Source organism: Chiloscyllium plagiosum, unplaced genomic scaffold (assembly GCF_037043375.1).
Source record: "Chiloscyllium plagiosum isolate Xiang-an unplaced genomic scaffold, Cpla_swu_hap1 HiC_scaffold_14, whole genome shotgun sequence".
Classification (NCBI taxonomy): Eukaryota; Metazoa; Chordata; class Chondrichthyes; order Orectolobiformes; family Hemiscylliidae; genus Chiloscyllium; species Chiloscyllium plagiosum.
In genome coordinates, this window is record NW_028270152.1 from 20,498,069 (window position 1) to 20,514,608 (window position 16,540).

General features: G+C 41.1%; 1 protein-coding gene across 4 annotated transcripts in view; it reads right to left on the minus strand.

Annotated features, from left to right (window-relative positions):
• Window positions 1–166: 166 nt before the first annotated feature.
• Window positions 167–16,540, minus strand: part of slc26a6.2 (solute carrier family 26 member 6, tandem duplicate 2) — a 165,086-nt gene continuing 148,712 nt past the window's right edge. For all 4 annotated transcript variants that reach the window (XM_043707735.2, XM_043707737.2, XM_087994124.1 and 1 more), the window contains 4 exons: window positions 12,339–12,393; window positions 11,254–11,393; window positions 9,948–10,007; window positions 167–1,683 (listed from right to left, as the gene is read on the minus strand). In XM_043707735.2, coding sequence (XP_043563670.2) covers window positions 1,663–1,683; window positions 9,948–10,007; window positions 11,254–11,393; window positions 12,339–12,393 — 276 coding nt within the window. In that variant the 3' untranslated portion in view covers window positions 167–1,662. The remainder of the gene's footprint in view (window positions 1,684–9,947; window positions 10,008–11,253; window positions 11,394–12,338; window positions 12,394–16,540) is intronic.

A 16,540-nucleotide genomic window follows, 5' to 3' on the forward strand; every position in this document is an offset into this window, starting at 1 on the left:
TGCTAATGCCATTGAATGTCAAGAGGAGAGGGTTAGATCTTCTCTTGTTGGAGATGGTCATTACCTGGAATTTTGTCAGCCCAAAACTTTGTGATCTTATGGGTATTTGATGCATAACAACAAACTATGTTTGTGTAAATTAATATGAATTCAACACGCAATTAAGTCATTTTTAAAATGGTTTAATTGTCAAAAGGAAATTCCGATAGCAAAACTTGAACTCTATTAGGTATCATTTGATTGTAGCAGCAAGTTTACATGAAAATCAAAAATATATCACAGTAAAATGGTAAAAGCATTACTTTAAAATATATGTATCAGTTAGGCATGGTTCTCAAGTTTTGTACATCGCTCTCTTTTAGATTTTCATTAGGTTAAAGAAAAACTAATCAAACATGTACCATTATCAAACTGAACATTTAATACAAAATGGAGAATGTACATTTTTAATTTAACTTATCAAATAAGTAGGTGTAATTTAAGACAATGAAGAGGTTAACTAAATCTGAAATGTACATTTTCATAGCATACTTTTAAAAACTGGAAAAACTCTCACATAAATGCAAGTACTAAGTGCTATCTTCAAGGTTATGCAAAATAGAAAGAAATATTATGGCTCCAAGGGTTTCCAGTGTAGTCTTTTAAAAAAATCTGTAGTTTATAGAGGTTTGGTATAAATGGCCTTCTAATACTAGAGTCAGTAACACAGTCAAATGCCTTTTATTTTCCTTTGGCATTGACTAAAAGTATTAACGGGTTGTTAGTGGGCAGATTAATTTCCTGTAACCCAAAACAAAATACAACACATTGTCTAAAGTGAACAATTCATGGTGTTATCTGCAGCTTTCAGCTTTTTGACTATTATATTGACTGTTTTGTTTCCTTCTTGCTTAATGTGATGCTGCCTTTCTCAGAAGTCTAATCATAGTCACAGTTCCTCTGTTTACTCACTTTATGAAAGGGCTTGTGGGTCCAGCCAGATCCAACGCCAATGCCTCAGGTTCATCAAAGGCTAGATTTTCCCTTCTTTTCTCTAAGGAAGCTTTGGAAGCATAATCTCAAAAAATAAACAGCTTCTCCTGGAAGATGCTTTACTTCTTAGACAACGGGCTTCAGTTATTTATTATAATATTGATAACACATCAGGTAGGATGACCTTCCTTGACTATTACTGGTTCCATATGTCACCCACATGAATAGATCTATTAATGGCAACAATATGAATGAGGAGGGGGCACTAGTCTAAGACAAGTACTGACTGACAAAAAAAATAATCAAAGCTAGAAGGCAAAAACAATTTCAGGCTGGGTCTGTAGTGCCTATTCAAATCAAAATAGATAAAAAGGTTAAGAGGGAAAGGTAGCAAAGTGATGGATAGAAGAATGAAAGACAAATAGAGAGAGAAGACTGTTACCCTTTTGGTGTTGACTGCTGAAGTCCCAGATGTGAAATGTTTGAAATGTCCCTGGTTTGTAGCTTTACACCCAGTATGGAATTTGTCAATATTTACACTGAGACAGATTTTTCATAGCTTACTCCATTTTCCTTCATTGCAGGACACAGGACAAGTTAAAATATGCCCTTTGGAGATTTCTTTCTATTACTCTGTTTTCTTCAGGTTTTACGTTTCATGTTTTCAATTGCAGCACCGATCTTCTTGGATTAAAACGGTGTGCTCATTGCCTAAAAAGGTGAAACAAAGAAAATAGCTTTGATATTTTTAACTTCCATTTTTTTGCTTTTAATATCTAAATCTGAATTCTAATCTGCATCAACTATCACAATAATAATGATTACATTACAAGACCATATGAGATAGCAGCTGAATTAGGCCATTCGGTTCATCAAGTCTGTTCTGACACTCGATCATGGCTGAATTGTTTCTCAATCTCATTCTCATGCCTTCTCCCTGTAACCCTTGATGCCCTCACCATGAGAGACCCTATCTATCTCTGTCTTGCATACACTCAATGAATTAGTCTTCACAGGTTTTTGTGGTGTTGAGTTCCACAGATTAAGCGCCCCTTTGGCTGAAGACATTCTCCTCATCTCAGTTATAAATGGTTGACCCTTCACTCTGAGGCTGTGCCTTTTGGGTCCTAGTGTCTCCTACCAGTGGAAAGATCTTCTCCATGTCCACTCTATCCAGGCTTCTCAGTATTCTGTAAGATTCAATCAGATCCCCCTGCTCTCATCATTCTAAGCTGAATCAAGTGCAGACAGAGGGCTCTCGACCGCTCCTCATAGGATAAACTCTTCATTCCTGAGATCATTCTTGTAAATCTCCTCTGGACCTCTTCCAATGCCAGCAAATACTTCCTTAGATATGGGGCCCAAAACTGCTTTCAATATTCCAAATGGGGTGGGCAACAAATGCTGGTCAGCAAACCATGCCTCATCCTGTGAATGAATTGAAAGAAAGAGGTCTGACCAGAGCCTCATACAGCCTCAGCAGTACATCACTGCTCTTGTATTCTAGCCCTTTTGAAATGAATGCTAACATTGCAATTTGACTTCCTAACCACCAACAGGACCTGCATGTTAACCTTGAAAGAATCCTGAATTAGGACTCCCAAGTCCCTCTGTGCTTCAGATTTATGAAGCCTTTTCTCATTTAGAAAATAGTCTATACCTCTGTTTTTTTCTACCAAAGTGCATTACCTCACACTTTCCCACATTGTATTCCACTTCTTTGCCCACTCACCTAGCATGTCCAAGATATTCTGCAGCTTCCCCACTTCTCAACATTAGTTGTCCCTCCACCTATCTTTGTGCCATCTGAAAACGTAGCAACGGTGCCCTTCATCCGGATTGTTAATGGATGCCATGAGTAGTCGTGGTCCCCATATTTGGGGGTGCAGGTGTTGGACTGGGGTGTACAAAGTTAAAAATCACACAACATTAGGTTATAGTCCAACAGGTTTATTTGGAAGCACGAGCTTTTGGAGCACTGGTCCTTCATCAGGTGGTTGTGGAGTATAAGATTGTAAAGCACAGAATTTATAGCAAAAGTTTACAGTGTGATGCAACTGAAATTATATATTGGAAAAACTTAAACAATCCAGGTCTATTTTATTATATAATTTCAGTTGCATCACACTAAACTTTTGCTGTAAATTCCGTGTTTTACGATCTTATACTCCACAACCACCTGATGAAGGAGCAGTGCTCTGAAAGCTAGTGTTTCCAAATAAACCTATTGGACTGTAACTTAGTGTTGTGTGATTTTCAAAGTTGTGGTCCCAACACTGACCCTTGTGGAATTCCACTAGTCATTGGCTGTCATTCTGAAAAAGACCACTTTATCCTTATTCTATGCCTTCTGCCTATCAGCCAATCCTCTATCCATGACATTACGTTGTTCCTAATGCCATGGTCTGTCTGATTTAACAGTCTCCTGTGTGGCACCTTGTCACAAGTCTTCTGGAAATCCACATAGATTACTTACACTGACTTCTTTGTTTAACGTGTTCATTACCACCTCAAAGAATTCGAACAGATCTGTATTCCGTCCCCTTGATGAAGCTATACTAACTCTGCCCTACTTTACCATTCACTTCCGAGTACTCCACAATGTCAACTTTAATAGTGGATTGTAAAATTTTACTGATGACTAAGGTCAGGGTAACTGGCCTATAGTTTCCTGTCTTCTGGCTCCCTTAAACAGAGTTGTTACATTAGCCATTCTCCAGTTCTCTAGGACCCTCGCTGAAAGATTACGATCAATGCCTCTGCAATCTCCTCAGCTATCTCCTTCAGAACTCTAGTGTGTACTGCATCTGGTCTGGGTGATCTATCCATAAGAGTCAAGATTAGAGTGGTGCTGGAAAAGCACAGCTGGTCAGGCAGCATCTGAGGAGCCTGAAAATCAATGTTTCGGGCAAAAGCCCTTTATCAGGAATGAGGCTGGGAGCCTCGGGGATGGAGAGATAAATGGGAGGGGGGTGAGGCTGGGGAGAAGGTAGCTGAGAGTGCAATGCCGGATGGAGGTGGGGATGAAGCTGATAGGTCAGAGAGAAGAGTGGAGTGGATAGGTGGGAAGGAAGATTGACAGGTAGGACAGGTCATGAGGACAGTGCTGAGCTGGAAGGTTGGAACTGCGGTAAGGTTGGGGGAGGGGAAATGAGCAAACTGGTGAAGTCCACATTGATGCCATGGGGTTGAAGGGTCCCGAGGCGGAAGATGTGGCATTCTTCCTCCAGCCATCAGGTGGTGAGGGAGTGGCAGTGGAGGAGGCCCAGGACCTGCATGTTCTTGGCAGAGTAGGAGGGGGAGTTGAAATGTTCAGCCATGGGGCGGTGGGGTTGATTGGTGCGGGTTTCCTAGAGATGTTCTCTGAAGTGCTCTTCGAGAAGGTGTCCAGTCCCCCCAATGTAGAGGAATCCACATTGGGAGCAACGGATACAATAAATGACATGTGTGGAAGTGCAGGTGAAACTTTGATGGATGTGGAAGGCTCCTTTGGGGCCTTCTTTTAGATTTATAATAAAACTCTTGCAATCTTCTTTCATATTACTAGCTAGCCAATTCTCATAATTCATCTTCTCTCCCTTTATTGCTTTTTAAATTATAATCTGTTGGTTTTAAAGGCTTCCCAATCCTCTGGCTTCCCACTAAACTTCACCACATTGTACACTTTTTCTTTCGCTTTTATGCTGTCTCTGACTTCCCTTTAGTACATTTCTTCTTCCTTTTGATGAATTTCTGTTGTGCCTCATGAATAACCCCAGAAACTCTTGTCATTGCTACTCCACCGCCTTCCCTGTTCGGCTCCCCTTTTAATCAACTCTGGCCAGCTCCTCCCTCACATCTTTGTAGTTACCTTTACTCAATTGTAATACCATTACATTCTGATTCCAGCTTCTCCCTCTCAAACTGCAGGGTGAATTTGATCATATTATGGTCACTGCCCCCTAGGGGTTCCTTCACCTTCAGCTCCCTAACCAAGTCTATCTCATCAACATTCCCACATCAAAAACAAAGTTTTTCAAGGCATTCAATTGTGGAATAAGGAAACTGGATGTCAGTGAGGACAAATGTCATAGTTGAATGGGACTTCCCTGCAGGAGTAGGTACAGGTGGCAGCATTTTAAATGAGCTGGCATTTGCAGAGGGAGGAACTTAATTGGGAGCTTCTCAGGCGTGAAATCTGTAGTTGACAAATGATGGCTTCAGCAGCTTTTTTTTCACCCCAAAGTCCTTTTAAGGACGACTTTGAATGTGTATCATTTACATGAACATGTATTCTGATATCAGCAAGACAGAATGAATCAAGGTTACTATCAAAGTTCCCAGTAGGGGTCAGTATTGCATACGCCAAACAGTAACAACTTAATTCAGAAATATACAGTATCAATTATGTTCATTCTTTTCCAAATGTTAGATTTATAGCAGAACATAGAATAGGCTAAAATCATAGAATGGGAAAATAAAAGGAATGCGACTCTTAGGAACAGATGCATTTGGAGGGAATAAACAGAAGTTGCTGGAGAAACTCTAGGTCTGGCAGCACCTGTGGAGAGAAAACAAGTTAACATTTTGAGTGCAGTGACTCTTCTGCACAATTGAATGCAGCTTGGAAAAGATAACATTTATATTGATAATGAGGGTTGGGTGGGGAAAAAGGAGTGGAGACTGAGCTCAGAGAGTGAGAGAGAAGACAGGGCAGACAGACAAAGGTATTGTTGATAGTAAGCTAGAGAAAAAGCAAAGCTGATAGGTGATAAGGGGGCTTTGAGTAGTTGAAAATGGTTGTCTGTATGAAAGCAACCTATTTCATAACATGATTGTGGAATAGGCGACAGCTTAGTTACCTTCTCTCCTTCAGGACTCAACAATGAGGTTAACAGTTTCAGAACATCAATACCTTCTTTTCATATCAGCTAGGAGAAGTTCCCACCCCCCTGACTGATACTTGTATGTAGCCCGGCCTACATTAGTGCTAGCCCAGACTGGCTGCTATGGAGCTACAGGAGTGATTGTGACCCACTCCTCAACTGCAGATGCATGGACTTCCTGAGCAAGAACCAGATGCTTGACTATAGCCAACTCCTCAGACTGCTATGGGAAGCAGCCCTTGACTTACTGCGCCAGGAGCCCTGGACTGATGGGTAATTTTATAGCATCCACTGGGAACAGTTCCCTTAAGACTTTGAGATGGTGCCTTATCTATACCCCTCATGATTTTCTAAACCTCTATCAGATCACCCCTCAGCCTCTTCAGCACCAGGGAAAAAAGTCCCAGCCTATGCAGCCTCTCCTTATAACTCAAGCCTCCAGTCTTGATAACATCCCTTGGGAAATCTTTTTTGCATCCTTTCCTGTTTGATAGCATCCTTTCTATAAGGGTGACCATAATTGTATACTGTACTCCAAAAGTGACCTCAGCAATATTTTGTACAGCTGTAACATGATGTGCCAACTACTATACTCGATGCGCTGACTAATGAAGGCAAGCATGCCAAATGCCTTCTTTACCACTCTACCTGTGATGCCATTTTCAAGCAACTATGTACCTGCACCGATAGGTCTTTCTGTTTCAACAACACTCCCCAAGGCCTTCCCACCAATTCTGATGTCATCTGCAAACTTACTAATCTTGCCTCCTATATTCTCATCCAAATCATTGATATAAATGATGAACAGTCGTGGACCCAACAATGATTCTTGCAGCACTCCACTGATCATGGGCCTCCAGACTGAACAACAAACCTCTAGCACGATCACCTGTTTCCCACTGTCAAGCTGATTTTGTATCAAATCGGCTCGTTCTCTCTGGATCCTGTGTGATCTAACCTTACTAACCAGTCTACTATGTGGAACGTTGTTGAAGGCCTTGCTAAAGTCCATGTAGGCAATATCTACAACTCTACCTTCATCAATTGTCTCGGACACCTCTTCAAAAAACTTAGACAAGTTAGTGAGATATGATTTCCCACGCACAGAGTCATGCTGACCAACCCTAATCAATACTTGTCTTTCAAAATGCATGTAGATCCTGTGTCTCAGAAACCTTTCCAACTACTTACCCACCATTGATGTCAGGCTCACTGGTGTGTAGTTCTCTGGCTTTTCCTTACAGTCTTTCTTAAATAATAGTACAACATTAGCAACCCTCCAAGTCTTCCTGGCAACTTCCTCAGGGTTGTTGATGATGCACCTATCCTTGTTAGGGACCCCATAATTTCTTCTCTAGCATCCCACTGGGATACACTTAAAGTCCGAGAAATGTACAGCATGGAAACAGACCCTTTGGTCCAACCCGTCCATGCCAACCAGATATTCAGACCCAATCTAGTCCCATCTGCCAGCAGCCGGTTCATATCCCTCTAAACCCTTCCTATTCATATACTCATCCAAATGCCTTTTAAATGTTGCAATTGTACCAGCCTCCACTACTTCCTCTGGCAGCTCATTCCATACATGTACCACCCTCTGTGTGAAAAAGATGCCCCGTAGGTCTCTTTCATATCTTTCCCCTCTCACTCTAAACCTATGCCCTCTAGTTCTGGACTCCCCGAAACCAGGGAAGAGATTGTGACTATTTATCCTATCCATGCCCCTCATAATTTTGTAAACCTCAATAAGGTCACCTCTCAGCCTCCAATGGTCCAGGGAAAACAACCTATTCAATCTCTCCCTATAGCTCAAATCCTCCAACCCTGGCAACATCCTTGTAAATCTTTTCTGAACCCTTTCAGGTTTCGCAACATCCTTCTGAAAGGAAGGAGACCAGAATTGCACACAATATTCCAAAAGTGATCTAACCAATGTCCAGTACAGCTGCAACATGACCTCCCAACTCCTGTACTCAATACTCTGACCAATAAAGGAAAGCATACCAAACACCACCTTCACTATCCTATCTACCTGTGATGCCACTTTCAAGGAGCTAGGAACCTGCACTCCACAGTCTCTTTGTCCAGCAAAACACCCTAGGACCTTATCATTAAGTGTAGAAGTTCTACTAAGATTTGCTTTCCCAAAATGCAGCACCTCACATTTATCTAAATTAAATTCCATCTGCCACTCCTCAGCCCATTGGCCCATCTGATCAAGATCCTGTTGTAATCTGAGGTAACCTTCCTTGCTGTCCACTACATCTCAAAGTTTGGTGTCATCTGAAAATTTACTAACTATACCTCTTATGCTCGCATCCAAATCATTTATATAAATGACGAAAAATAGTGGACCCATCCCCGATCCTTGTGGCACTGGTCACAGGTCTCCAGTCTGAAAAACCACCCTCTGTCTTCTACCTTTGAATCAGTTCTGTATCCAAATGGCTATTTCTCCCTGTATTGCATGAGATCTAACCTTGCTAAACAGTCTCCCATGGGGAACCTTGTCGAATGCCTTACTGAAGTCCAAATAGATCATGTCTACTGCTCTGCCCTCATCAATCCCGTTGGTGATACTTAAAAATACTCAATCAAGTTTGTATGACATGATTTCCCACGCACAAAGCCATGTTGACTATCCCTAATCAGTCCTTGCTTTTCCAAATACATGTACATCCTGTCCCTTAGGATTTCCTCCAACAACTTGCCCACCACCGATGTCAAGCTCACTGGTCTATAGTTCCCTGGCTTGTCCTTACCACCTTTCTTAAATAGTGGCACCATGTTAGCTAATCTCCAGTCTTCTGGCACCACACCTGTGACTATCAGTGATACAAATATCTCAGCGAGGGGTCCAGCAATCACTTCCCTAGCTTCCCACAGAGTTCTAGAGTGCACTTGACCAGGTCCTGGGGATTTATCCACTTTTATGTGTTTCAAGATATCCAGCACTTCCACCTCTGTAATATGGACATTTTTCAAGATGTCACTGTCAATTTCCCGGCATTCTATATCTTCCATATCTTTCTCCACAGTTAATACTGAAATATTCATTTAGGATTTCAGTCATCTCCTGTGGTTCCACACAGAGATGGCCCCATTGGATCTCTTTGGATTCTCCTTAACCTCAATTGCCAAAGCTATCCCATGTTCCCTCTTTGCCCTTCTGATTTCCTTCGTAAGTGTACTTCTATACCTCCTGCACTCCTGAAGGGATTCACTTGATCCCCTCTGTCTATACCTGACATATACCTACTTCTTTCTCTTGACTAGAGCCTTAATATTTCTAGTTGTCCAGCATTCCTTACTCCTACCAGCCTTGCCCTTCATTCTAACAGGAACATGCTGTCCCTCAATTCTTGTTACCTTGCTTTTGAAAGCCTCCCATTTGCCAGATGTGTCTTTATCTGTCAACAACTTCCCCCAATCAACGTTTGAAAGTTTGTGTCGAATACTATCAAAATTGGCCAACCCCAATTTAGAACTTCCACTTGTGGACCAGCCTATCCTTTTCCATAACCATTTTAAAATTAATAGAATTATGGTTACTGGTCCCAAAGTGCTCTCCCACTAACATAGTCAGTTTCCCTGCCTTATTTCCCAAGAGAAGGTTGAGTCTAACCTTGATGCTGACAGAGACAGCATATGTAGGCCGGAGAGTTAACACCTCCCCAGATTACAGAGAAAAACCAATTTACAGGTTTCTCTTATGCTACTGGGGACCTCTCTGCTCCCTGTTGACCAACAGAGAGGTGGATTCAGTAAGATTTCTTGTCAGTTCATCCTTTTTTGGGACTGATTGGCCCAGGGATCAGGAGGTTCCACATCCTGGGGTGTGTACCATTTTGTACCTATTCTGAGCAGGGAGTGTGACACTTTCTGACTCCCCACTCACAACATATGCTGGTAGCACTGAACTATAAAATCCAGGCCGTTATGTTGAAACAAGTTTTTTGTGCTTATGATCCACATGACAAGTTTTGCAATGCTCGCCAAGAATCTGGTGAAGCAGAATTATTTTCCCCGTGCTCTCCAGCGATAATTCAGATTCATTAACTTTAAACAACATTTTAAACATCAGATTTTTTGAAAAAAAAAGCTTCTTACGTGAGCAAGGGTGGACTCTTGTTCGTCATCCTGTGAAGGAGACAGTGCAAGGGTTCCATTCTATAGAGAAGAGGTCAGAAGGTTACAACAAAATCATGAACATTGGGAACACTTTACCCTTTTACAGCTAAATCTAGCACACTTTCCAAAACATGTTCCTTTTTTCAATCTGTTCCATGGCCAAAGAGAGAAGATGGGAAACCTGCTCCCGGGAGTCTGCCAAATCCCTGGTGTGTGGCCCTCAGGAAGTACATGATGGTGAAAGAAATAGAAAACAAAGAGAAAACAAACAGAAAGAACATAAAGATTATCATTTCCCCACGTCATGCTATCATGTGTTGCAATGCGCAGCTTCTGAAGTACAATAATTATGTTCGGGCTACACGCGTGTCAAATTTGTCTTGTATCTTTGGTACTAGGTTGATAGGGGACTTCTCAACCATAACCTCCTCCACCTTACAATGAAAAGTAACTGAGAAATCAACATAAGGTAGTGTGTTCACAACATTTCAACTAAAGTGAAACCTGGCCCACACATGTTTTGTGTGCTGAGTATTTGTGGGATTTCAACATCTCTCTGCTTCCCCCCCCCCCTTATCTTGGGATAAGATCTAGCCATTGCAATAGTTGGAAATTGAATCACATCAGTACTTATCCGTCTGAAAGAATTTTCCTTTCTTAATTTATATAGCCTTTTCTTATTGACCACGCCATGATATGTTCTACTTGAATTCTGTGCCCAACCCATTACTTCATGGAAGCCAGTAAGAAGAAGGAGGAGCATATGAGCAATCATATAGATAATAATCAAGCAGATCATGCCACAATTGCCACAATTTACATTTCAGCATCTCGACTGATGTTAACTGCACGCTGCACTGTGGGGTCCCTTTGCTTCTCACTAACGTTACATTCTACGTGGTTTATTTATGTTTGCTAATCCCCCGATGCATAATCTCTATCCTCCTGGGATGACATTTCAGCAGTTCCGGCTGTTCATGAACATTTTTCTGGACAATATTACTCTGTCTCTGCCACCACATAGTTTTATGACCATGTGTATTCCTAAACCAGAAGTCTCGCTAAGGGTGAATCTGCACTATATCGCATATTGGAAATCTGTCCAGTATTCTATTGTGAGAGGTGCAGAAAGGTATAAGAAAAGAATTATTCTCAGTAATCACACACCTTCCCCGAAATTTGTTCATTGTACTCCAGAGTGTCTAGCATCAACCTAGTTATACCCTGGTAAATAAAAATGTAGAGTCATATAACAATAAAAAATTTAAAAATAAAAGTGACTGACCATGTAAAATGCCTGATCAGTCGATGGGTTATTTTTCATCATACAGAATAGAACAGCATCGTGTACAGTAGTAAAGATCTGGGATTTGCTGATGTTTTTCCCAAAGAATCCTCCTTGTTCAAACTGCTGAATAATAGCCCCTGAAAGAAATGAAATTCAGTTAGGATCAATAGGTGATCTGGAATTATTCTATATACATATATTATTAAATATCTCATGTGATGTGGGTGATACTGGTAAGGTTAGCATTTGTTGGGCATTCCTACTTCCTTAGAACTGGGTGGTATGACGGTCAGTGCTGCCTCACAGTTCCAAGGACTTGTGTTTGATTCCACCTTCAGGTGACTGTCTGTGTGGAGTTTGTACAATCTCCCCGTGTCTGCGTGGGTTTCCTCTAGGTGCTCCGGTTTCCTCCCGCAATCCAAAGATGTGCAGGTTAGGTGGATTGGCCATGCTAATTTTCCCATAGTGTCTAAGGATGTGCAGGCTAGGTGGATTAGCCATGGGAGATGCAGGGTTACAGGGATAGAGTGGGTCTGTGTGGGATGCTCTTCAGAGGGTTGGTGTGGACTTGATGGGTCAAATGGCCTGCTTTTACACTGTAGTGGTACTATGATTCTACTTCAACTGAATGGCTTGTTAGGCTGCTGCAGACGTTAGTTTGGGTCAACACAGTACCATGAATCTGGAATCACAGAGCAGAATAATTGAGGTTCCCTTTGAGTGCTGACAGGCTGAGATCTATAAAACTACAACCAATTGAACCTAGGAGATTATTGGACAGTTAGATTATTTAGATGACTGTTCCATCAGGAAACAGATTAAATTGGATGCAATGCTTGTTTTATTGATAGCTTGATTTTCATCTCATTGAAATCAATGAAGTTTATTGGAAAGTTGTATAATGATTTTCCACCTGACATAATCAGTTTACCATTGGCAGATTAGGTTAAAATGATCCCATGTCTTATTTCCATATTCAGCCTCCTACTTACGAGCTAAGTCAGCAAGCCTTCAACCAGTGTTATAAAAAGAAAAGTGTGGGTTGAATGAAAGGCAAAATTTGTCAGGTGCATTCTACTTACAGTGACAACCTGATAAGTAAACGTCAACCTCAATCTCTTTATAATCCCGGAAAATCTGGAATATAAAAGCATCGAGTTGTAAGGCCAGTTAATGATGTGCTCACTAAAGCATGGAGGCTTTTATACGGTAGTATAAAGATTGAAGGTCAGGAAGTTGTGCTAAACTAATATCAAACACTAATTCAGCCTAATGCAAACACAAGAACTGCACACTTTCCCTTCAACCACCCCACCCCGTCCTCAACATCCAAACCATTCCTCTAAGTAAAGTAGCAAATTACCCACACTTCTATCAATTTTACACTGTATTTGCTGCTCACTGTGCTTTCTTCCCTACATTGGGAAGACCAAACACAGACTAGGTTCTGTGGGCCCGACTGAAAATGTGGCATTGTGTTCGAAATGACCCAAGTATGGGAAATGTTGGGCAGGCATAAAGGAACATTAAAAAGATGAGCAACGGTCAGCCATCAGCCCTTTGCACCTGCTCCCCCGTTCAATGAGATCACACTGATTTACTTCAAACATCCTTACCCCTGTATCCCTTGGTGTTTTTAATATGTAGAAATCTATCAATCTGTTTTGACATACTCAATGATGAAGACTGCACAGTCCTCTGGAGCAGGGAGTTACATCCTTCTGCATCCACATATATACAGTGAAGTCTTCTGGAGAGAGGATTGTTACAACAACCTACGTGACTACTATCCAAGAAGGACATGATAAAAGTAGTTTTGTCTTACTAAAAGAAAGCAGCGAAAGATGGAGACACAGAAATGCAAAGAATGCAGGTATTCAACATGGGTTGTATGGGCACGTTAAATAAATGTGGTCTTACTGTATCATGAGATACTCATCAAGAATAGCAACCAAACCAAACAGTCAAGCTTTAAAATAGAATTAGGAATGTGTCATAAGTACACAGTGCTGAATCACCTCACGAACATTTGCTAGAGTATTTGCACAGGGGTTTCTTTTATCAACTGAACCATAAACGCATTTAATTTTTTTTTCTGGATAGACACCAAACATTTCACTTTGGTGAAAGATTTCAACTGTGCGATCAGAATGGGACAGGCAAACAGGTGCAGCAAAGAGCAAGGGATTCAGCATATAACTGAAAGGAGTGCCAGGGTGTGGGTTCAAACCGTGTCTTGAGCTGATGATTATAATGAGGGGGGAAGGGGCAGGGCTAGTACTTAGTGAATGCTATATACCTTGATTGGTACGGGTGGAACTATAGGTAGAGGATTCTATGGGCCAAACTTATCAGGCCACTAACAAGTGAGAAAAACCAGATTAAATGTGGCAGTGCTACTGGCAAAGATGTAGGTCATCTTCTGGTCTGGCTGATTATCTTTAATAATTTGCTTTGAACTAAGAATCCAGGCAATCCAGAATCCATATGACCTAGGCAGTTTCCAAATAAAACTTGATCGCTTCAATAAGAAGTGAAGTAAAGCCTTGTGAGCTGACTAGGTCAATCATCGTTCATGCAAATTCCATGATCAAACCAAATAGTGAGAACTGCATTGTTGAGTGCTTCCAGCTTGTTGTATTATGTTATATTTTGGCTCCAACAGGATTATTGCTCAATTCTGTACTCACAGTTTAGGAAAGATATACGTAGGAAAGATGACAGAAGAAATCTCATGGAATAGTTCCATGAATGAGGAATTAGAGCGATGAAGCTGGCATGGATCTCTTTGGAGCAGAGATGACTAAGAGATTTGATTGAGGTGTTTAATATATTGAAGATTTTAGATGGAGGAGATGAAGAGAAACTGTTTTGAAAGCTGAAGGATCGCTAGCTAGTGAGCATAGATTTAGGGTAGCTGTCAAAGGAAGCAAGGGTGGCATGAAGTAAAATTATTTTACACAATGAATGGTTAGGATCTGGAACACTCGGTGTGATGAAGTGCCAGAAACAGATTCAATAGTATCATTCTAAAGGGGATCAAACACATTCTTAAAAAAAAAGAAAATGTTTGCAGAGATAAGAGTAAGAAACTCAATGTGGGGCCAACTCGATTGCTCTTTGAAAATTCCAGTGCAAATTTGATGGGCACAATGAGTTTCTTTTCTTCTCTACTATTTTCTGAAACTAAAGAGTCAGTTAGCACAGTTGGCTGAATGGCTGATTTGCAGTGCAGACTGACGACAACACTGGTTGAGGTTACCACAAAGGTCCTGCCTTCTCAGCCTTACTCCTTACCTGAGGCATCGAGTTCAACTTCCCACCAATCATCCCTAATGAGAGGGCAGGAGGTGATGACATTACCTTTCATCCCCTGAAATTGCTTTGATTATTTCCACGGGGCAAAAGATGTTTATATGAGGTAGAAACCACGCTTTCAAAAGGGGAAACTTGGCTTTATCAACATTTTTGCTTTAACATTTGGAAACACTTGATCCTAAATGATACAAAAAAAAAGTTCAATGTCTATGACTTGGCCCACTTAGAAATTCCCTCCAGAAGTCAAGCATGTTTTTCAAAAATATTTTGGTAGAGATTATTTTTTCTGGCAAGTCTTTTTAAAAGTTATTTTCATACTCTTTCGTGGTTTCACTCTCTATGGAGCCTCAGTTTAATTCCTGTACCAGGACCGGGGAGATTGGTACCTCACTGTCTAACAAACCAGGCAGATTTCTGCACCAAGCAATCCTGTTAAGTGTAGCAAGGTGAATATAGACTGCATGTTCTAAGCAGAGAAGCTAACTTTACAGGATAGTTCCCTTTATCTCACCTCAACGCAGTGCGTCCACCCTGTTGCGTAATAGAATGTCCTGCACATGATTGATTTTCTATTCAATTCATCTTTAGTAGTGTCAAACTTGAGGCCAGTAATGGTATTATAAAATGGAACCCAGTAGAAATTGGATTCAGATGGCACAAACACAGTTCACTTCCTTAGAGTATTCTAAAATTAAACCTCAGCCCCAGGCAGAAATCATCATTCCTGAAACAGACAGATGTGGGTGATGGAATGAAAGGCTTTTGCCCGAAACATCGATTTTCCTGTTCCTCGGATGCTGCCTGACCTGCTGTGCTTTCCCAGCACCACTCTAATCTATTCCTGAAAAAGAGTTATATGGGAAACGTCAGACTTCTCCACCTCCTGATGCTGCCTGGCTTGCTGTGTTCTTGCAATCTCCTGCTGGTCTACTTTGGATTCCAGCACCTGTAGTTTTTTTGACTCTAACCTCATCGTCTAGGCAAGCATGACATGAACCCACATTATGCCATCTAAGCACTTTGGTCTCCCAAGGAGCTGTGCAATTCTACCTGAGCGGCAAATTATTTTGCAAAGCTGGTACTTTTCAAAATCTAAGAAATAAAAAAAACGTGAGAACAGATTTTATACTGCAACTTGTTCCAACTTTAATTTCTCTTAAAGGTATAGTAATTTCTTTATTTATTCTATTTTAATGTGTTTTAAAAAGCCAGAAGTTGTAACAATACCAAAAACTTGCTGCTGCTGCTGTGATGCCTTGCCCTATTGTTCACTGATTATTACCCTGAGATGTTGGAGACGACATGCTGGATGTGAACGGTTAGAGCTCTCATCGATCATTCATGTGGTTCACCAAGAAACCGCAAGATTGTCCATCAAGAGGTCTGACAAAGCTCCATGAATGATTGCCCACAGTATAGATCAATACAGTAACTTGAATCAGGACCAACAGCATAAATGTCTAATCTTTCCCCATGTTGGATTTACCAGTCTGTATCTGGAAATGCACCTCTCAGTACTTTTTGCTTGACTTGTGATCAAGATGAGCAGTGTGCCAGTCAGTTTACTACTCCACAGCGCAGTTTGTCAGTGTGTCAGTGTGTCACAGCTTTGCTAGGTAAAGACTTTCAACATGGTTTAAATTCTGATGGTACTATGGACAGCGCTGTGGATTAGAATTATGGTCTTTCACCTTAGGGACTGAGGTTTTAACTCTAGATAGCTCTAAGAACCATAAGTAAATTGTGTTTGTGCCGTCTGAATCCAATTTCTAATGGGTTCTGTTTTATAATGCCATTACTGGCCTCAAGTTTGACACTGTTAAATATGGATTGAACAGAAAATTAATCATGTGCAAGACATGCTATTATGTGAAAGGGTGGAAGCACTGTATTGAGGTGAGATAAAGGGAGCTGTAAAGTTAGCTTCTCTGCTTCGAACATGCAGTTTATATTCACCTTGCTGCAC